This window comes from Chionomys nivalis, chromosome 8, assembly GCF_950005125.1.
Source record: "Chionomys nivalis chromosome 8, mChiNiv1.1, whole genome shotgun sequence".
NCBI lineage: Eukaryota > Metazoa > Chordata > Mammalia > Rodentia > Cricetidae > Chionomys > Chionomys nivalis.
In genome coordinates, this window is record NC_080093.1 from 7,192,690 (window position 1) to 7,214,127 (window position 21,438).

General features: G+C 37.7%; 3 protein-coding genes and 1 pseudogene across 10 annotated transcripts in view; 1 reads left to right on the top strand and 3 right to left on the bottom strand.

Annotated features, from left to right (window-relative positions):
- Shoc2 (SHOC2 leucine rich repeat scaffold protein) overlaps positions 1 to 466 on the bottom strand; it is a 79,939-nt gene extending 79,473 nt beyond the window's left edge. The window contains exon 1 of the mRNA XM_057779478.1: positions 194 to 466. The gene's annotated coding sequence lies outside the window, so the exon portion shown is untranslated. The remainder of the gene's footprint in view (positions 1 to 193) is intronic.
- On the top strand, positions 1 to 17,613 carry Bbip1 (BBSome interacting protein 1). Of its 7 annotated transcripts, none has more exons than XM_057779482.1 (4): positions 14 to 79; positions 8,144 to 8,248; positions 13,550 to 13,625; positions 14,780 to 17,613. In XM_057779482.1, exons 3-4 carry the CDS (start codon positions 13,580 to 13,582, stop codon positions 14,944 to 14,946), a joined length of 213 nt encoding a protein of 70 aa, XP_057635465.1. In that variant the 5' UTR covers positions 14 to 79; positions 8,144 to 8,248; positions 13,550 to 13,579; the 3' UTR covers positions 14,947 to 17,613. The 7 variants fall into 7 exon arrangements, with proteins under 7 accessions (XP_057635470.1, XP_057635465.1, XP_057635471.1 ...); XM_057779484.1 differs by lacking the exon at positions 14 to 79 and adding an exon at positions 267 to 340; XM_057779486.1 differs by lacking the exon at positions 14 to 79 and adding an exon at positions 387 to 703.
- Positions 15,846 to 17,388, bottom strand: LOC130879251 (F-box only protein 43-like; annotated as a pseudogene).
- The window catches only part of Pdcd4 (programmed cell death 4), a 21,981-nt gene continuing 18,152 nt past the window's right edge, over positions 17,610 to 21,438 (bottom strand). The window contains exons 10-13 of one of the 2 annotated variants that reach the window (XM_057779481.1): positions 20,908 to 21,018; positions 20,213 to 20,352; positions 18,263 to 18,370; positions 17,610 to 17,749 (exon numbers count right to left, since the gene is read on the bottom strand). In XM_057779481.1, the coding sequence (XP_057635464.1) occupies positions 18,310 to 18,370; positions 20,213 to 20,352; positions 20,908 to 21,018 (312 nt within the window). In that variant the 3' untranslated portion in view covers positions 17,610 to 17,749; positions 18,263 to 18,309. Of the gene's footprint in view, positions 18,371 to 20,212; positions 20,353 to 20,907; positions 21,019 to 21,438 lie in introns of both variants that reach the window. The other variant, XM_057779480.1, reaches the window with a different exon arrangement.

Sequence of the window (21,438 nt, forward strand, 5' to 3'; positions counted from 1 at the left end):
GTTTGACGTACACACGTTTCCTTCATTCCGTCCCCGTTACCCCGGGCAACAGCGGAGCCGTCTGGGAAGGAAGGAACCCGTAAGTATACCTACAAGAGAGATGAACCGCCAGTCCACGGCAGACGAGTTAATTCATACTCAGGAACCGCAGGCTTTGTTTTCAGGCCTTTTACTGAGATGCCTGATCACTTACCTAGAAGAAATAACTTAGAGCTTCAAAACTCCCTCGCGCCGGAAGTTGCGCTTGGTACTTCCTAGTAGGGTCCTAGCCAGAAGGTGGGAGTAGTCGCCCCAGCCTGCGCCCCAGGGGGTGCCGCCTCTCCCAGAGTTGAAGTGTGAGGTGAGTGCGCCTCGTCACCAAGTGCGGGCCGGCCAGGCAGGATGAACCGCGTGCAGGGAGCTCTGAGAAGACTGGTAGGGCCTAGGGCCGCTTCCGCTGGCGGAGGGTTTTCTTTCCGGCTGGTAGGGCGGTGGCCAGCCTTCCCTCCGCCCCTCTGAGGTTCCCTGGAGGGCGAGGCTGCCCGATACTCCGCCAAGCTGGCCAGAAGGCCGACCCGGGAGCCTGGGTCCCTAGCAACTGCTTAGCTGAGCTCCTGACCACGCCTCCACGAGTTCCTATCAAGTACAGTACTCCCTGACCTTTAAGGACTCTATTTCAGGATCAAAAAGGAATCAATTCCCACCCCAACTATCAAAGAAAAAGGTGACTTTCCCACCGCCAGTTTTCATCTTTTTCTGCCTTCCCTTCCTGGGCTCTCTAGTAGTCGTGAGTGTCTACGATTTATCAAACAACTTAATGCTTGTAAATATTCTTTTTAAAAAACATTTAAAATGTTGTGTCTCCAAGAAACTATATCATGCAGTTCCTTCTGTAGACTTTTTGAGTCAAGAAGTCAGTCGTTCTGTATCTACAGATTGAATACTAAACTACAAGAAAAAGATAATTTTCAGGTAAATTAAGAATTGCTTGTACCTAATCAATGGATAAGGATAGTGCAAACCTACCTTCTTTACCTGTGTGCCAGGCAAAAAATGAAGTTCTCTTGTCTTCTCTGAGGTTATTTAGTCTGACGTCACCTTTTGTGAGTTTTGTGCCCATGATTCTGTAATCCTTGGAGATGGATTTCCAAATTCTCTCCAACAGGAAGTGATTTCCCCCAAGCTTATATAGCACTTTTAAAAATCATTTATTTTTATGTGTGTTCATGTTTCACCTGCATGTATGTCTGTGAAAGTGTCAGATTCCCCAGAAATTAGACTTACAGTTGTGAGCTTCCATGTGGGTGCTGGGAATTGAACCTGGGTCCTCTGGGAGAGCGAGAAGTACTCTCAACCCCTGAGCCATCTCTGCAGCCTTTATATAGCACTTCTTGCATGTCTTGTAATAGTCACTATTTAATGTATCTGCTGCTTACATATTTTTAACCTCACAACTGTGCTTATGCATGAATAAAATGGTTTGTGTGGGATTCGCCAGCCCTGCACCTAATCGTGCACTGACATAACGTCCCCTCGTTAGCTCTGCTCTGGATGTCTGAGACACTCCTAGCGGTGTCACTGTTCTGCGCCGTATCAGAAATTGAGCATAGTCCCCGGTACTGAGTGTTTTCTTAGGTCTACCCTCTGAAATCTTTACAGCATGCCCCCCTATCTGTTTTATTGTGAAAATGCGCAGACATTGCCAAGCTAAAAGAGCTAGGTGTGGTGCACCCAGGAGGCTGAAGCAAGAGGATCTCAAGTCAAAGCCTCTGGAATACATAGTGAAATCCAATCTCCAAAAGGAGGGTGGGGGGGGGAGGGCTAGAGACTGTACAGTCATGCACCCTTTACTTATGTAGAATACTTGTTAACATTTTGCTATGTAGACATTTCTTTCCTCACATTCCTTATTACTATTTAAAAATAGGTTATAGGTCTGCTGTTAGACACCCATAAGATTTTCTATATGAATTTCCTAAGAATTTTGAAATAGAGAAACTGAAAAATACAGTATCATTACAACCAAGAAAATTTTCAGTTTTCTAAAATAAAATACAAAGAATATACAAATAAAAATTCTGCCAAAACTTTGTAATGTACATGGACATTACCACTCTTTAACTTTAGAACTGTCCCGGGAATCTTCTTCCCCTCTGCTACATGGGCATTTTGAAGAAGTCAACAAAAAGTATTGTTGAAAATGAATCCCTTTCCTTACTTCATGTGACCTAGAAGTTCAAGAATGAAGAGTCTTGATTAAGCTTGTTTCTTGTACATGACTACGTAACAGTATTATTTTTCCATTTGTGTTCTCAAATGCCAACTACATGTACCCTTGCCATGTGTTACTACTAGTGAAGTCCATCCCATTTAGCGTGCTGAAAGTTTGACATTTAACTTGCCTGTGTCTATAGAGTGCTTACTAGTACTCTGGGCTGGCAATATAGACTGTCTCCCTTTAATAAATCTTGCTACTTCGCCTATGCTTGAAGCTGATGCAATGAAATCTACAGCACAGTATACTGATGTCAGCATAGTTTCTTGAGTTTCAAGTCCTGGCACCCTGTGGACTGCTGTTGAAAGATTGTAGCTCTGTAATTCAAATACACAATCTTGATGTTATCACAGCGGATACCACAGCAACTGTGGTCCATCTGGCCACAATCCAGTTTAGGCAATGTTATTTTCTCCCTGAAATTCTTCTGCAAGATCTAATTGTTCCTGTTGTTTCTATGATAGCTTTTTGGTAGTAAGCATTGCCTATTAAAAATTGCAAAACCAAGATTATACTTAACACTGAGTTCATTAGTAATATTCTCTGCCCGATGGATAGAGAACTGTGGAATTTAGTTGATAATCAAAAGAGAAAAACTCCCAAGAATGCACCCTACACTTACTTTTCATCTTGAAAGTGAAAAGAAATCTCTTAGGTTAGTGTAGAATGTTTTTAGCTATCATACTGAAAGTTAAAATAACATGTTTCAATAGTTACTTTCTTTGTATAGGAGGAAATGTGCTCATATATGATTGTGAAACAATTTTAGCTTGGTACTAAATTCAAGAAGGCTAAATAATATAGTAGTTAAGACTAGGTTTTAGAATCAGACCTGGATTTCAGGAATATGACCATTCACTAGTAAGTGTCTGTGGGCCGTTTAAAACTAAATTTAAACAGAATTCAAATATTATGTAAAGTACTTTAGCTTGCCTCATAGCTCACAGAATGTGGTCACAGTATGATTGTTATCTTCTAAATTAGTATAATTTAGGCACATATTAGGCATTAAATGTTTAAAGGTCAATGAGATAGACAATTCTCCAAATTTATATCAAAAACATAAAAGATTCTAATTCATTGATTCTGGAGGACTTTAGAAAAAGTACACATTTTTAATAATAAAGCAAGATTTTTATGCACAAAATCTGACATTTGAAGAATGAGCTTTAGAAAGCAATGTAAACTATCAAATAATTTTTTTCTTACATATTATGGAAATAGCTAATTAGTTATCTCAGCTACTAATTAACTTTTCACCAGACTAAAAGTTAATATTTTTAAGAAATATCACCTAGACCTGAATTTTAAAACAGGTTATTAAAGAACAGTATTTTACATGAGATGAATATTAACTTAATAGTGGTATATGCTATTGGAATCTCCCAATGCTTATGACATCATCCAAATCCCCCAGGAGCAGTTCCTGTTCCAAGGCTTAGGCACATTTCAGAAACTAGACAGCACACATTTTATTAACATGAGTCTGAGTTAATTAGCCAAACTGAGCATGTTGCAGCACATCTATACCAGCAGGTGCCAGCTAGCAAAGCAGAATAGAAGCTGCTATGTCTCCAGCTGTCTGATGTCAGTTGGCTTCTCCACATGAATGTTATCAGTCCACACTCTGCTGGCAGATGAGCATTTGCTTGAGTAAAAGTGGGTGTTAACTACACATCTACTTGGAAGCATTCGTTCAGGGCTCACTCTCACCTTTTCCTTATTAGCTTACATTGGACAAGCTACATGAGACTGGAAGTGCAGCTCAGTGGTGAATGTCCAGTTAGTATACAAAAGGTCCAAAGTTTAATACCCATTCTTCCAAAATCTATGTTTTTGAACCCTCATCATTCAACTTCAACATTTGAAGATTTTTGTTATTGTTCCTACAATTCTGTGCCGTGTCCACTTGAAACTGCACCAAACAAACTGAATTTACTTTAAAAGAGCTAACTTAATGAGTAGTTACAAAATAATTTATTTTAAAAGCCCTAACAATGAATATCCTTTGTATAATAGGATTGCTTCTGGTGGTTCAATATCTAGAATTTGAATCTTAGTTCCTAGCAGGCCAGATCCGGTGGTTTTCACCAGTCACACCAGCTCTGCTGAAGGATGAAGCAGGGGTATTACTTGAGCCCAGGAGTCCCAAAGCAACCTCAGCAACTGTATCCCAATCCTGTCTCAAGAGGGGGAGAGGAAGTTGGAGAAATGGCACAGACATTAAAGACTAGGTTTCCAACTTAAAAAAAAAAAATCAAACAAAAGTCAATCCCTGCACAACTGGTACAGTTAGACAATTGCAGTGGCTCTGTATTTTACTACAGGTCAATGTTAGATGTGCTTAACAGCTGAGCTGATAGGAGGAGGGAAGCAATGGGAATCCTAAGGACTAGAGAACTGGAGAGGACATGTTTATCAAATACTTCCAAATACAGCTAAAGTTTGGATTTTATGTCAAATCTTCAGGTTTTCAAAATTGATTCAAACACTTTTTAAACATCCAGCAGACCATTAAACTAAATTAAAATTAAACTAGTCTGGGACTATAGGGCTCCAGCATTATGATGTCTATATTTCAAAAAAGCATTATGACTTTGTTTAAAGAGTCACAAAATGCTTTAAAGCACTATTGTAGTCAGAGGCTGCTTGTTCGTTTCCCGAATGCTCAGACCCGAGATAATCACACAGAAACATATTAATCACAATACTGTTTGCCCAATAGCTTAGGGGTATTTGTAGCTAGCTCTTACATCTTGAATTAGCCCATTTCTATTATTTTATATTTTACCATGAGACCCGTGGTTTACCAGTACCTAGCGTCTTTCTCCTCCAGCAGCTGCATGACGTCTCCCTGACTCCACCTACTCTCTACTCCTCTGTCTGCTTGGAATTCCCACCCTGTCCCATTCTGCACTGCAACAGGCCCAAAGCAGCTTCTTTATTAACCAATGGTGTTCACAGCATACAGAGGAGAATCCCACATCACACTATTACTTCTGTTGGTAAGAATCAAGTCACTTGTCATCTCTGCCAAAGATTCAAGATAGATTTTTAGCATACAACAGAATTCTGTTCCCTTGGTTACAGTCCATATAGGTTTCTACTCTTCACTGCTCACTTAAAACCTTCCACGTGATTTCAGCCTCGAGTTGTAGATATTATAAAGTACATTTGCTTTATCACACATTCTAAAAAACATTTAAGGATACAACTTGGCAGTGCATGCTGCTTTAAATTTAAATAAGTAAAAAATGTTAAAGAAAAACATTTAAATAGATCATGCTGTCATATTTATAGGGAATACAATGTCTACAAAAATTCAAAGGTCTTGGAACTTAGAAGATCCCATAATGGCAGTGTAGAGCAAGTCCATCATGGCATAAAAATTTGACCTCGGATAGTAAACCATGCTGAATTTCTAGGCATTTGTCTATCTGCTCTTTATGTGGAACTTTTAATTTTGGATAGATAGAGATATAAAGTATGTTTTATATGAGGAAACCAAGCTGCATAATGGTTAAGGAATGTATTCAGGGTCACACAGCTAAGTTAACCATCAGTATAACTTAGGTACCTCATTTAAAGTGGATACATAAAACAGCAAAAACAGCTATACTAATTAGCATAGAGTACAACTCTATATGTAAATAATTTACATTTACTTATATAAATGAAATAGATTACTGAGAAAATTTTTACCTCAAGCTTGTTTTCCGAAAGCTTTTGTTGTCATGGCTTGTTTGAAACACATAGAACCCCTAAACTACTCTGAAGCATTCCATTTCATACTTTAGAGATGGGTTTTCTATAAATTAAGATAAGCTGATGAGTTTACTTAACAAGGGAAAGAGTGATAGTGAAGACCAAGTAACAGGAATGGTGGACAATATAAGGAGAAGACATTTTCCTATGGGAGTGACTTCTAATACAAAACCAAATATTCCGGTGAGCTAGAACAGTTTTAGAATTGGATCCAAATCCTATCCTGGGTCTTGATTTTGATGTTTCTGATCCATATTCTTATAACTGGAGTTAGATCTCAGTAATCTGTCACCCCTTCTACCAATTCTGTGACCACAGCTTGCATTTCCCAGATAGCTAGACAAAGATATGACCTGAAGCTTATAGCCCTGTCTAGCTATTTAACATATTGCATGTCTGCTCCGAATGTGACTGCTCTGCTGGAACATTCTTTTAAAACATAGTAACTTAGGGCAGAGATTCCATGGTAGAGCACTTGCTTATCACATGCAAGACCCTGAATTGATCACCAGCACTGGGAAAAAAATCTGTGCTGTTTTCAGAGTGCTATCAAACATAACTAACTAGAATACTCAATCTAAAAATTGAGAACGATCACTCACGTGCTACATATATTGTCTGTGACAGTTGTGAAAGAGAGGAAGAAGTATAGTACTTAAGTTTGTATGCCATAGTTACTATTTAAATATGTACACATTCCTGAGACTCACTCATTTCTACTTTGATTTCTAACAGTATGAATGGCTTCAAAGATGACCATTCCAATAGATTGTGAAGAGTGCATTACTCTTCACTGGTTTCTACTCATGGTAGTCTCGTCTCTGCCTAACATCTTAAATATTTGTGTTTTTTTAATGGGCTTCCAAGCTATTTGCCCAGGTGTAGCATAGAGAAAACTGAAAAGAGGAGCAGGTAATGGATTGTGGCAGACGAAATTCCAAGTCCTTTTTCTTCACTTAACTTTATAGTCTTAGACATGATTACTTTTTCCTAGTCTTTCACAGTTTGCTTTTACATATTGGGGGATGAATGTGAGGTGGGTAATTCAAGTTTTCTTACTTGTTTTTTGGCTGTACCCAAAGTAATTTCAATTCTAAAATTGCTTTTTGAGGTAAAAAAAAATTACACATTCTGCTCAAATATCTTAATACATATGACTTTCTTCTAAACAGTGACATGTAGTTAAGGTACATACATATACGTATATTAATTTTTTTTTCAAGACAGGGTTTCTCTGTGTAGCCTGGCTATCCTAGAACTCACTTGGTAGACCAGGCTGGCTTTGAAGTCAAGAGATCCTCCTGCCTCTGCATCCCAAGTGCTGGCATTAAAGTCCTACAGCATCACCACCCAGCTAGATACATTCAAACTAGTCTGTGTTTAAGATCATTACTAAGAGTGTGACTTATAGAGAATGATGGGAGTCTATAGCCATGCCACTGTAAAACACAACTGACCTCAGAAGGCAAGCAGGTTCTGACCTGGTTGATGGATGATGGGTGAATAATTCTGAAATGTTCCTCCTTACTGGTATGTTTTTCTTTATTAAATATTAGTAATAAACCCCCATAACTTTTTTAGACTTCATTTTTTTCTGAGAATCTAGTTTTATGACATCATTATAGCAGTACAGTACAGTATTGCTAATATTCATTGAACTCTTATTGCTAGGGATTGATGTGAGGCTTGATATGAATTCTCTATTTCCCATGCATTAGTTTGGCATATGTGCACCTACACACATACAAAATAAGCAAAATGCTTTAAAAGGATACTTCTCTTCACTGCTGTGTATTCCTGTGTTTTTACCACTAATCCAACCACCCACAATTTTCCACCCGAGTGATTTTGTACTTCTGTCATTGATACTGATGTACAGCTGACTCTGTGTACCTCAATCATTTTTATCTTCCAACTGAACTTAGACACTTGCTGAACCTAAACCTGAATTGTGATGTTTTAAGTCGGTATTATATTGCTGTGAAGAGACACCATGACCAAAGCTCCTCTTCTTTTGGTTCTGTGATCCAGCTGGTTGCCAAGACCAAAACATCCACTGCCTATATTAGACTCTTTAAAGTGCCTTTCAGTTGTCCTCCTAAAACAGCTTTTACATCTGTGCAGGTCCTTTTGTCTTGAAGATACTGCAGTGATTGCAGCTGCCAGTGTAAGACCACCTTTAAGATAGAGAGCCACAGAGAACAGTGGATGTCCACCCAGCCACTCTAGGTAGGACTACATGTGCATGCAGCACAGCTGCCATAACGCTGTACTTGTGTCATAGAATGCTATTCTGACAGGCAACAGCAAACAGCCAGTTTCTCAAATCCTCTGCAAGATATTTCTCTTTTCATGTTAAAGTAGTTCCTTTAAAAGACATTGTTTTCCAAGAGTGTCTGAACTTTCCACTTACTAATGAAAGAAGATAAACCATATTGAATTGATCTTTATAAATTATTCAGGAAAAGGGTGATTTCAAAGTAGCTTTATTATATTGTAAATAATGGTGTTTTCCTTAGAGTGTGCTCCACCTATCATGTGTCTTACCACACATCTACAGGCTGTATACCATATAAGCATTTTTAAAGGAGTCCAGGATCAAATAAGTTTGGCAAATAATACATTTTCTGCTGCAAATTCGTTGCATACTTTAGTACATTTAAGTTTCAAGAAAGTTTTGATGTTAAAAAGGAAAATAACTTTTCCTTCATAGAGCATCTCAAATTTTAGTTAACTATAAAATTCTCTCAGAAAATCTATTAATATTTCTAAGTACAACATAATGTGATTTTACAAATGAGTAGTATTTATGTGATGGTGAACATATGCTTCAAGACACCTAAAGACAATCAGGGCAGAATGAAGACAAGCAAGGCTAAGAATAGTGAACTTGTAGACCATTAACTTCCATGTGAAGTCTCTAAGGCTTAATTTCCTGAAAAAAGGAGCCTATAGATAACCGTGCTTAGTCTCATTTCCTGTACCTACCCCTCCCTTCACAATCACATAACAAGAAAGAAAAAGAAAAAGGCATTTTCCTAGCCAGTGTAGAATTTTACTGCGATGAAATACTTCAAGGACCAAAATCTCTTGAGTACCAGAGACAGTAAATAAAGTGCATTTCAAGACTAAGGACTTGGGATTCTTAGGGAATGCTGAGCTTTCACAAAAGGAAATGCTCAGTGCCTAACTTCCAAAACTACACAAGGAAGTGTAGACACTAAGGATGCAGCTCAGTAGTGAAATGCTAGCTTAGCATACACAGTGAGGAAAAATTAATTTACTAATTTTTTTTTTTTTTTTTTTTTTTTTTTTGGTTTTTCGAGACAGGGTTTCTCTGTGGTTTTGGAGCCTGTCCTGGAACTAGCTCTGTAGACCAGGCTGGTCTCGAACTCACAGAGATCCGCCTGCCTCTGCCTCCCAAGTGCTGGGATTAAAGGCGTGCGCCACCACCGCCCGGCAATTTACTAATTTGTTGTTCACTAGAATTAATTATTAATAATAGGTCACTATGACTTTCAAATATATAACAAGTTCAAACAAAAATTTTTCCCATTCCCATCTCAGTACTTATGCCTATATAAATGAAAAGTCAGATTATAGCAATTCCAATAAATTCTCGGCCAAGCATATGTAAACTTACTGAGGAAAAAGTCCTTAGTAACAGATGTGTGGTCAATAATTTTAACAATGTGTACTTTAAAGTTTTAATTTTATTAATTTATTTAAGTTTTTGTAACCAGCTAATATGCTAGTACGATCAGTAACATACCAAGTATGAAAATGTTACATTAGATTAAAATTGTGTTAGAAATAAAGAGATCTAGGGATTAAAATGAATATAAAAGCTCTAAGAACTTTTCCTTTTTATTAAAATGATAGCTGCCAAATTGCTGTTTACATTGCTTTTAAAAATTGATGTTAAGAGCCGGGCGGTGGTGGCACATGCCTTTAATCCCAGCACTCGGGAGGCAGAGGCAGGCGGATCTCTGGGAGTTCGAGGCCAGCCTGGTCTACAAGAGCTAGTTCCGGGACAGGCACCAAAGCTACAGAGAAACCCTGTCTCGAAAAACCAAAAAAAAAAAAAAAAAAAAAAAAAAAAAAAATTGATGTTAAGTATGTAGAAATCATGTCCTTTGTAACTATTACAACTGAAAAATATTTGTTGATTTAGAAACATGTTACATGTTTTACATGAATTAAAGGGAAAACTCTGAAGGGAATGTGCATTCTTAAGGTAAAAAGGACACTTTAGTGATCTCCTCTTTCAACTTGTCCAAATACATGACTGATTTTAAAAGCTTCTTTCTTAGACAAGTCTTTCGGTGCTCCAAAAACAGTAAAATATCATATGAAAAACGTTTTTGAGTTCTTTTGCATTCATTTTAGACATCCATTACTGTGGTAGGTTTGCATTGACTTCTCAGGATCTTAAAGTACACTGCCCATCAGAACTGTGTTCTCCGAGAGAGATTACAAAGTTTAAAAAGGGAAGGAAACAGCACAGTATTTTCCAGTTACCCTGTCTGAAGACAAACAATAGTATAGTGACACTGCACTTAGCAGTGTTAAACATGCCAGGTGGTAACAGCGCACACCTATAATCCCAGCACTCAGGAAGCAGAGACAGGCAAATAGAGTTCGAGGCCATCCTGGTCTACAGATCGAGTTTCAGGACAGGCTCCAAAGCTACAAGGAAACCCTGTCTTGCTATATATATGGGTTCCAATATGGTAAGAATATGTCTACTTCTTCATTTTAATATTTGTCTTAATATGCCATCACAATCTGGGTCATTTTTTAATCTGAGATAGCATTCTAGTCTGTGCATAACCCATGATTTATCTCTTGGCCAGTTGGTGAACAAGTGGGCTCAAGCTCAGTATTGCTGAACATGTTGCTCGTCAATGTCATTTTTAATGCAATGCTGAGTGGCCATCCCAACTCATAAACATCTGCTGTAGTTTCATAAGTATGATAGCTCTGAGGTCAAATACTTGGTTTTAGTAGATAAAGCAAAATAGCTCTATAAAAAAATTGAAAGAGGGTGCTCATTTCCATAAGCCTTCTTTCGCTGTGGAAGTTAACAGGCTTTTTGATTTGTCCACATTTCCAAAGTGAAGCACATAAACTTACACATATAAAAACAGTCTTTGCTTAAAGTGTCATCCTAATGATTTTCCTATTACAATTGGATTACCGTCTTCCAGCATTCAATTTAAACTTCTATCTGTACTAAGCTACTTTCTGTTGTTTCTCTTCCCTTATCCCCAGCTGTAGGCTCCAAAAGGCAAAATATTTTTTTGTTCACTGATGAACATTGTCTGGCATATGGTAGGCCCTCATGGCAGTTTTCCAATACACATTTCAGTAATATGTTTTTCTTTTTTGATCCATTCATCTCTGGTTTTGTATACATCCCATCTGCATTGATACTCTGCTTAGAAGTAGCCACAACTCCTTAGAAATCACTACACCCTACAAAACACTTGTGTTTGGCAAGTAGCAGACTGCTATGAGAAAAAAGAAAGAATATTCCTTCTTACTCTAGACTCCCAGGGCAATTATCAAAAGTGCATATCCTGGCCAACGCTAGCCATTAGATCTCCACCTTGCTTATTTTAGCCCTTCCCTTCCTGTTTCTCTCCTGTCAAGGCCTAAGGGGCCTAGAACAAGAATCAGTCCTACTAAAGCAGAAACCGCCTAAGCAAAAGAGGGCACTGATGTTACCTTCACCAGTGTCAACACATTCTTTGCCAGTCCTTTAGCCCCACACCCTTTCCACTAACAATGGCTCAAACAGATGAACACCAAGTATCATTGTTTTCCTCTTGTATTTTGGATGTGTAAGAGGTAAAAACCAAAGGAAAACAAAGAATAGTGATTTAATTATACAAAGCCAGAGTTGCTCTTTCTGTAAACAGCTAAAACTTAACCTACCATGATAGGCAGCATCTTGCTTGTATGTAGGAAACTAGTTACTGTGCTTTACTTTTCTCAATCAGTAATGCCCATCCTTTTCAGTGGCATGTCAGATCTGATGCAGGCACGGGATTTTCATTGTGATGCTTTTAATGGAGATACCAGGGGCTCAGTAGCTATATTGATTTAATTAGGGATATGCACTACTATCAGTCTTCCCCCAACATTGAAGAAAAAGGCTTGAGTATTAAGTTTTGGGCCTAAATAGAAAGGAAAAATGTATTTGGGGCTCTGCATTCTAAGGAAATTGCATGGTATACTTACCTCACACTCCATTTAGAGAAGAGTTGCTTTCCTGGCCTACTCCTTACATCATCTACTGTCCCTGATAGAACAGAGAGAGAACAGGAATAAAGTTTGAAGACAGGAGTTCTGAAAAACAGATATAGAGGTTCTCAGGAACCTAGACATTCCAGAGTAATTTGAATGAGAAGATAATCAGTTGAAGAACATAAAGTAGAAAGCTTATATTAGGAATGTCTAAGGAGTGGAACAAGAATGACAAAGAACAAAAGCAGCTTCATTTGGTTATAATTAATTTGCAGTGGGTGGAAAAGCAGGCACGAAGCCAGCATCACCACTTTATAAATAATAAATCTTGGTAGTAACATTGTGAAAGACATAGTAAGGTTGCATCAGTGTAGTGAGACATCACTGAATGGGTGGCACTGTCTAGAACAACGTAGAAAGGTACCATTCTTCAACTTGATCCAGGAACTTAGAGCAGACAGTATAGCTGTAATCTGCAACAAGTGTTACTGGCTTAAATAGCCATAATACTACAGTAACGTGTATCCTGGTCCTTTAGCATATAGTATTTCAGTGGAACTACTAAAGCATACTTCATGTTTATTTCATAGCTTGCTTACCCACTATGTTGCTTCTTACAGATTACAGCTGAGCAACCCAGAATTGAAAGTTAGGAATCAACTGTCAGCAACACAAGAAAGAATGTTAGGAAATGTTGCCTATTACCACCTTGTCATCTCCGCCTCACCCCTTTTCAGTTGGTAGTTAGATTGATGTTAGTGTCTTCTCAAGAGAGAAGCTGTCAGTGAACTAAGAAGCCTTACTATATACCTTTTCTCAACTGAATTTCCTTTTTTTAAAAAAAAAATATGTCAGGCAATGGTGGTGTACACTATTAATCCCAACATTTGAGAGGCAGAGGTAGGTGGGTCTCTGTGAGTCTGAGGCCGGTCTGGTCAACAGATGAGTTCTAGGACTGCCAGGGCTGTTACACAGAGAAACCCTGTCTCAAAAAACAAAATAGAAAAAAAAAATGTAAAAGCAAAAAGAGAACTGAAGTTTTACAAATTTTTTCCTAGGATGAGAAGTTAGAATGCTTAGCATTCCACTTACTATTGAATAAAGACTGACAAGATCTAGATACATGTAAAATGTCTCAGCCTTATTTCAGAGAACCACAGAAAACTGCTGAGGAAATCTTACAGATAAGGCTCTTTACTTTCTGTAGTATTTCTTTCAGCTATGGTCACCAGGAATTCTTTGGGAATTTTAATGTCAGTAACTGATTTCTCATTGAAGGAGCAAAAGCACTGTATCCAGCAGTTATAGATGGCAGAAGTGAAGTCGATGTTCCGGGAAGTCCTTCCAAAACAAGGTATATTTCACAAGTATTTCATTGTAGACTACTAGAGACTTACCAGGTGATGGGTATCGCACAGCAGAATAGCTAAGTACATACGTCTTCTGGGTTATGACAGTCCACTCTCACTTATATTTTGTTTTCATGAGTAGGTTGTAAAAAAATTCTCACTTTTCTCAACAAAGGATACCACATTAAGTACTGTTTCTTGTAACTATAAATCTTATTGTACTGAGCTAGGCAGTGGTGGCACACACCTTTAATCCCAGCACTTGGGAGGCAGAGGTAGGTGCATCTCTGTGAGTTCGAGGCCAGCCTGGTCTTCTACCAGAGCTAGTTCCAGGACAGGCTCCAAAGCCACAGAGAAAACCTATTTCAAAAAAAAGAAAAATCCTGTTGTACCTCAGTGCAGAATACAATGTGAAATTCTCAGTGAAATGGAATTTAAAGGAAGATTGAAAATATGGGGAAAGTAACCTAAAGTCATACTCTAGTGAGAAAAGCTAACCATTCCAGTTAAATAATTCATAATTTGAGCATTCACGTTAAATATTGCACCTTGCTGTGTTTCTGTGCTGTGTATATATTCCTCCAATTAAACATTTGGTCCAAAAAGCTATGGTATATCCAAGTCCAGCTCTTGTTTCCTGACCCTTCTGTAATGTTAAGAAATGTTGCTTGTGGGATCACTGCTTTGTCAGTCTAGGAGCAGAAACTTTTTCATTGACTTACATTCTAGTTACAAATCAAAACCACCAAGCATCTTCCTCTGCTGTGGGATAATGCTCTTGTACCCTGTAAGATTTATTGGTTCAATAAAATGCTGACTGGCCTGTAGTCAGGCAGGAAGTATAGATTGGGTGACCAGACTAGAATAACTGGGAAGAGGAAAGGCTCAGTCTGCGGTCACCAACCAGACACAGAGTAAGCAAGATAAAAATGTTGCGTTGAGAAAAGGTACCAAACCACATGGCTAAACATAGATAAGAATTATGAGTTAATTTAAGTTGTAAGAGCTAGTTAATAATAAGCCTGAGCTAATAGGCCAAACCATTTATAGTTAACAAACGGTTATTTATCTGTGTTTGTGACTGAGCAGCTGCGGGACTGAATGGGACAAAAACTTCTGTCTACATTCCTCAAATTAATTTCTTATTTCTTATTAATAGGGCAGTTGTCTGTAGAAGATGTAACCACAATGGTGCTGTGTAAACCCAAACTTTTACCCTTAAAATCTCTGACTCTGGAAAAACTGGAGAAAATGCAGCAAGCAGCACAGGATACAATCCGCCAACAAGAAATGGCAGAAAAAGAAGACCAGCAAATAGCCCACTGACTAGTACCACTTTAAGGGGACAACCCATCTCACCTGTTCAGGAACTAGAAACTATTCTGCATCTATAGGCTGAAAATACATAATCAAACTGGACATTCATAATTTTAAAAAACAAAATTTGGGAACTTAAACATTGGCTTGTATTGAAAAGAAAACTTTGATGTTTTATGGGATCTTAAAAAGGTTTTCAAAATTATAAATTACCTTATTCAACCTACCTACTATAGTAGTGTTAGAGATTAGATGTGTCTTTTCTGGATGATGGATTCCTCATCTTTTTAGACACCTAAATCTGAAAATAAACTATTCTTGAATATATTGTTACGCAGAAACAAACTTAACCAGTTATGTACCATGTCATCCTTATGGTATGTAGCCTGACCATAATGACGGCAGTAATAACAAAACTGATTTCTTAACAAATTTGATTTTTAAAAAACCTTCAGCTATTTTGGAGTCAACTAAACTTTTAATTACACTAATTTTAAGAAATAAGAGAATTACAAAAGTATTGATTACCAAATACAAAATCCTAGAAATGCTTTATTTTAGCCACCACAGTAATAAACCAATAAAATAAATATGAGCTTTAAAAAACACTAGAGGGTTTTCTTTCTAAAAGACTACCTAGCCTTGTAACCAAGAAAATATTTTGGAAATTGTAAATATAATGGTTGATTGCAGTCACTAGACTTCTTCAATTGCCACAGACTTTGAAACCTTTCTAAGTAATTAGAGGCTAGAAATATGATCTCCCTTTAAAGTAACTTATTTATTGGTAATTACATATTGATATTTAGATAAATGTAAAGCTTTAAGTAGAATACTTGATTTAAGAGAATACTTCTTAATACTTATTTTAAGAAAATACTTTTTCTTCCATGAGCAACTTTTATTTCTTACCTGAATAAACTCTCTGAAATCAAGGAATCTAAAACCATAAAATATGCTTCAGATTTCTATACTGTAATTCTGTCAAGATATCCAGCTGTTCTATGCCCATCTTCTTGCCAATCAGTCCAGCCAGAATATGCTGAAGTCTGTTTCCCCCTCATCCCTTTCCTCAAAGAATGCCTGGTCATCTTCCTGCTGGAATCTCTTCTATTTGCTTTTAATAAAGAGCTCATGAACTAACAGGAGGCTGGGGTATTTTGATAAGTTCTTAAAGCTTAAAGTCCAATCCCTGATCTTCTCACTGGAGCCTTGCTAACCCTCCGAGGTGACTGAAGCAGCATCCACTTTTGCTTCAGACTTGGGAGTAACCCATCTGCTTTTCATCTTCCGTTTCTGACTGGGAGCCTTGCTCCTGGAGAGTGGACAGTCTCCTCAACCTTCTAGGATGCTTTGGCTTTTTTACAAGGTCCCCCACTCTGGGTGGTCCCCTTCTGAAACAGTTCTTTCAAAGAGCCCTCTTGGTCAGAAATGGAATCTTCCAACTTATTCCAGGTAAGGGAGCTAAAACCACTGTCTCCAGGTGTTGAAACACTGTCTCTCACTTCTGCTGAAGAAGAAAGCGTTTGGCTCCCCTTAAATTGTTTTTGATATGAGACTACGTATTGGAGTTAAATATGTGGTTACCTCTGCTCCAGAGGTTGTCTGGCTACCAGAGGAGCCCAGTTGAGGACATGTATTCTCATCACTAACACTTAAACTGCTGTCACTAAAGTCGTGTGTGATAGAACCTTGGAAATCATTGCCTTGAATTGGAGACAGATTTTTTACTCCGAGTAAGCCACACTTTCCCATGCAATCATCAACTGTGGAAGTCTTGTGCTGAGAAAACCTTAACCTCAACTTCTGACTGCTAGAAGTACCATCCTCTGTCACTAACGAGCTGAAGTTGTCATGCTTTGGGAAACGCTTTTCTAGGCTAACTACGTGGCTTATGTTGCTTTCCAGAGACCAGCTTTGTGGATCCGAATCCCCCTTCAGAAGAGTGAAAGATAAGTCGAGCCGCCTACGCAATGAGCATGTTTTCCTTCTGAAGAATACTTTTTTAAACGTCAACAGAATTTAAGGATAAGAGCTGTTTATATATTAGACAAATTTTATTCAACTCCAGCTCAGATCAATAAACAAAGATAAACTGTGCATGTATTTCCCTAGTGTAACCTTAAAAGGTTTTTCCACTATTACACTGCTCTAAGATTTTTAAGTGTCTTGTGTTTATGCCACCTATATGCAGGTGTCCATAGAAGTCATAAGAGGACATCTGATACCCCAGAAAACTCAAGTTCCTGAAGGTTGTAAGCTGCACGATGTGGGTGCTAAGAATCCAACTTGGGTCCTATGAAAGAGCAGCAGGTGCTCACTGCTGCTTAGTGATCTCTCTAGTCCTGTTTATTATTATTATTATTAAAGTTTGAAGATTAAAATAAAAAAAGATTTTGTAATAACTTGAATTCACTAAGCTCAAGTGTACTTGTTCTGAAAGTCAGGCATGATGGTCCATGCCTTTATTCCAGCACTCGGACACGGAGTAGACACAGACTACGATGAGTTTGAGGACACAGGCCAGCCAGAGCTACATAACAAGACTCTGTCTCAAGAAACAACAAAGCATTTTTGTTTGTCCTGCACTTTGGGAATGAACACAAGGCCTAATGAAGTTTAGACAGGAAACCAAAAGACGTTTTCAACACACAAAATAAATGTACTCCCACTAAAGAATCAACACTGCTTCACGTTTTATTGTTGTACATTCTTGTAGAACCGGGTTCATTTTTCCAGTTTTGTAGAAAAATAGATGTTCCAGCCACCATTTACTTAACTGTCTAGTATTTAAGACCAATCAATATGTTCCCTGGAAAGATGAAAAAGTCTCATGACTAACTCGTCTTTTAAAAATTCTTTTTAAGACAAAAGTGTGTGTGTGTGTGTGTGTGTGTGTTAGAGATGTGTGTAGGATAAGTATGTATGTGTGTGTTTATTCCCGAAGCACAGCATTTCCACAGCAGCAGCCAACATGGGGCTTAGTAGCTTCACTTGTCCCCTAACTAAAGCTTTGTATAAACCAGTGATTTTACTACAAAAAAAAAAAACACTGTCCTTGAAAGAAAGGAGTGGCAGTCAGACATCAATGCAAAACCTGGAATGATTAGGTCATAAACATGGCACTTAGAAAAAGTAGCTTATCAGAATATTCCACATTTAAGTGGTTACTCTTCTGTCCCTCCTTTAGTTTCCCCTCAAAGAAAAAAAAAAAGAAAAAATACTCCCTTCAAAAATCCCCATTAAATGTAAGTTTATAAAATTTCAGAAATGCCTTGTACCCCGCCCCCCCCCCAAAAAAAAAACCTGCACTAACAACTCTTACAGTTCAGATCTGCCGCTATCCCAGCTAAGACTGCAAGAGCTCTGCCTTCAGTAGCTCTCTGGTTTAAGACGACCTCCATCTCCTTCACTTACAAAACGCTTTCTTCCCCTGTAAATGAAAAGGACAAAACAAAAGCAGGTAAAAATCTGACTCGAAAAACATTAAAACCTTGACACCTATGTTTATACATTTAGACATAAAGAGTTCTGCTGTTTAAGGCCAGCGTGTCTGAATTCCTTTGAAAGGGTGTTTTTTACCTACTAGAAACCTTAGTCTTAAAAATCATCAGATAAAGAGCAAGTATGAGGAGCTTAGAGAAACAATTACTAATGAATTTTCTTTGTCTATTAGTTGTAATTAAAGTTAAAATACGAAATAAAGACATTTTACTTAGACTTCAGTATTTATTTTTACCTTATTTGAAAGCAAGTGAGCCAAACAGAAGGTGATTCAAAGAAAGTAAAGGCTCCTCTTGCCACCAAACCTGATCAATCCTGGGACCATCATGGTGGAGGTACAGAATGAAATCCCAGAAGTTGACCTCTTACCTCCATATATGTACCATGATATGAACACACATGTCCACATAAATAATGTTAACAAATATTATCACCAAAATGTTTAATAACTAAATTTCCCTTAGCCTTAGAAAAGTCCTAATCTGTAGACAACCAAAGGTAATCTGATTTCTTTAGCCTATATGCCCCATTAAGGGAAGGCTGACTGTGGTTTGGAAACTCAAGAAACTCTCCTCTGTTAGAGCCACTGCACTCCAGCTACTGCAGCAGCACTCTCCCCAGAGAACAACTGGCCAGCAGCCCACATCAGTAAGTGTAGGCAGACCTATTACAGAATTAGCCCCTGCTCTCTGCCCCAAGCACGCAAGATCACACATGCATGTGCACTTAACACACAAACCAAACTTAATGACGACAAAAGTCAGAGTTGTTTGGTGTTATATTACACAGCTGCAGGAGCTCTTCACTGACTCCAGAGCTAAAGCCCCCAATAAAAATAACCAGACTTTCAAACACAAGCTTTAAAAGAATCTTAAAACGCAACCATAAGGTACTGGGACAGGAATCTGCTCTGTGTCCTTAAACTGAGGACTACACTAAGATAAGGGTGGGATGAAATGGTGAAGACAAAAGGTCTCGCTAGGGTTACTCGCTAAGGTGGCGGTTTCACTGATGCTATGTGACGTATGGCATCTAGCCATGATCTGCATTTCCAGAGATTTCTACACCTCCACCTTCTCTCTGAGCCTATAAACTTTAGTAGTAGTTTTTCTGAGACTCTTCACAAAACAAAATTCAAAGCTTACATTTTTCAGACTTAAAAAGAACAAACAAAAATGTATATAAAACATGTTTGGTTACAGCTAAGTCTTTAACTTGCTACACTACTGCCTTATTAAGGGGAAAAGTCCTTATCAACTCTTTAAATTATATCCTAGTGGTACAAATATAATTCCTTAAAGAGAAAAACAGTCCTACAGTAAGTGTCTGTCTGTTCTTCATCACGTGAAGCAAAGAAAGCCACTGCCAAGTACAGGAAAGCATTTAGACCTTAAGTCTAGAAAGTCTGAATTCACACTTTGCCAATACAAAAGGCACTAGTCATGAGAACTTGAAGGTTCACTAAATCTCCAATTTTCTTGTGTTTCTGGTGATAATATCTACACTGAAATAACATTTACTAACATCCTGGTAAACATCTACACTGTATAAAATTAGCTCCCTCCAAATAGTAGTCCTGTCCACAGTTGCAAGAGGACAAGCAAGCTTAAACTCTTAGGTAGACAAGTAGACAGTTCTTGGCCTCCAGTCACTTCAAGAAAGACACTACTTCATTTTCCTGACAGCAGAATGACAAACACACAACTATCTTAGCTCCCCAACTATCTCATTCAGTATTTTACAAATACAAAGTAGTATTTAAACACAGTACCTTGATGGACAAAGATCTCGGACTTGTTTGGAAATGATTCCAGCCTGAAAACATTCCTCCACAAATCTCTCCAGCACAGAGTATGAGTGTGGAACATCCAGATTGATATCTGGAATTTCATTGTAAATTCTCTCATAACCCTAGAACAAAATTACAATTGTTAACCCTGTGTAAAAATGATGATGTCATGAAACAACCCACCACTATATTATAAACTGATGCAGTACAAACTGGCAAAACAAGTCAACAACTGAACCTTGAAAATAAAGTATATTTGCTTTCTTTAAAACTTCTCTAAAGAGCACCAGGCAAATGTCAGACAATGAGCAAATTCCCTGACTATCTACTTCTCAATCTACATTTACTATCTTGTATATAAGATAAATAGTTTCACCATTTAAAAAACATGTACAACTTAAATAGGAAAAGAAATGTCATTTAAATGCTTTTGTATTTCACAAACTGAACAATCATACTTTTAAAAAAGACTAAAGTAGAGAAACCTTGTCTTGAAAAAAACCAAAAAAAAAAAAAGACTGAAGTGTTATCTAAGTTTCACATCCAAAAAATTTAAAAAGTTAAACAAAATCTCAGGCATAATACTACAAATACACTAAAAGAAACCTTCATTAACAATTCATAACCTTTATACAATCATATAGTTGAGGTATTATTTAAAATAATGTCATACATACTCTTTTCATTTGGTCTATGGTAATGGTAGAAGACTTCCACAAGGATTGTAATAAATCTAAGATCATCTTGAATGCACTTTCTCTAGTTGACTCTAAAACCATTACAATGGCCTAAAAATTGAACAAAAAAAGTAAATTAATTTTTAACAGTTCATGAGAAACTGCTCCTAAAAATGTACCAGATCTCTCCTCTAACATGTAGCGATTTATGTTTTTTGTAATGATTATATAAACTTATAAATTATTTTAGTATTTTTAAGGAAAAAAAGCTTTGTATTATTAAATAAAGCATTGGTCACTGTGATATAAGAAGAGCAACTAAAAATCCTCTTGTGGGGGGTTAGAGAGATGGCTCAGCGGTTAAGAGCACTGACTGCTCTTCTAGATGACCTGGGTTCAATTCCCAGCACCCACATGGCAGCTCACAACTGTCTGTAATTCACTCATACACAGACACACATACAGGCAAAACACCAATACACATAAAATAAAAATAAATCTTTAAGGAAAAAAGGAAAGACAATCCTCTTG

Excerpts from the sequence above, each read along its gene's own strand:
- Bbip1 (XM_057779487.1), top strand. The coding sequence starts at position 13,580 with ATGGCAGAAGTGAAGTCGATGTTCCGGGAAGTCCTTCCAAAACAAG. Across the intron at positions 13,626-14,779 it reads GGAAGTCCTTCCAAAACAAG|GGCAGTTGTCTGTAGAAGAT; the intron begins GTATATTTCACA and ends TCTTATTAATAG.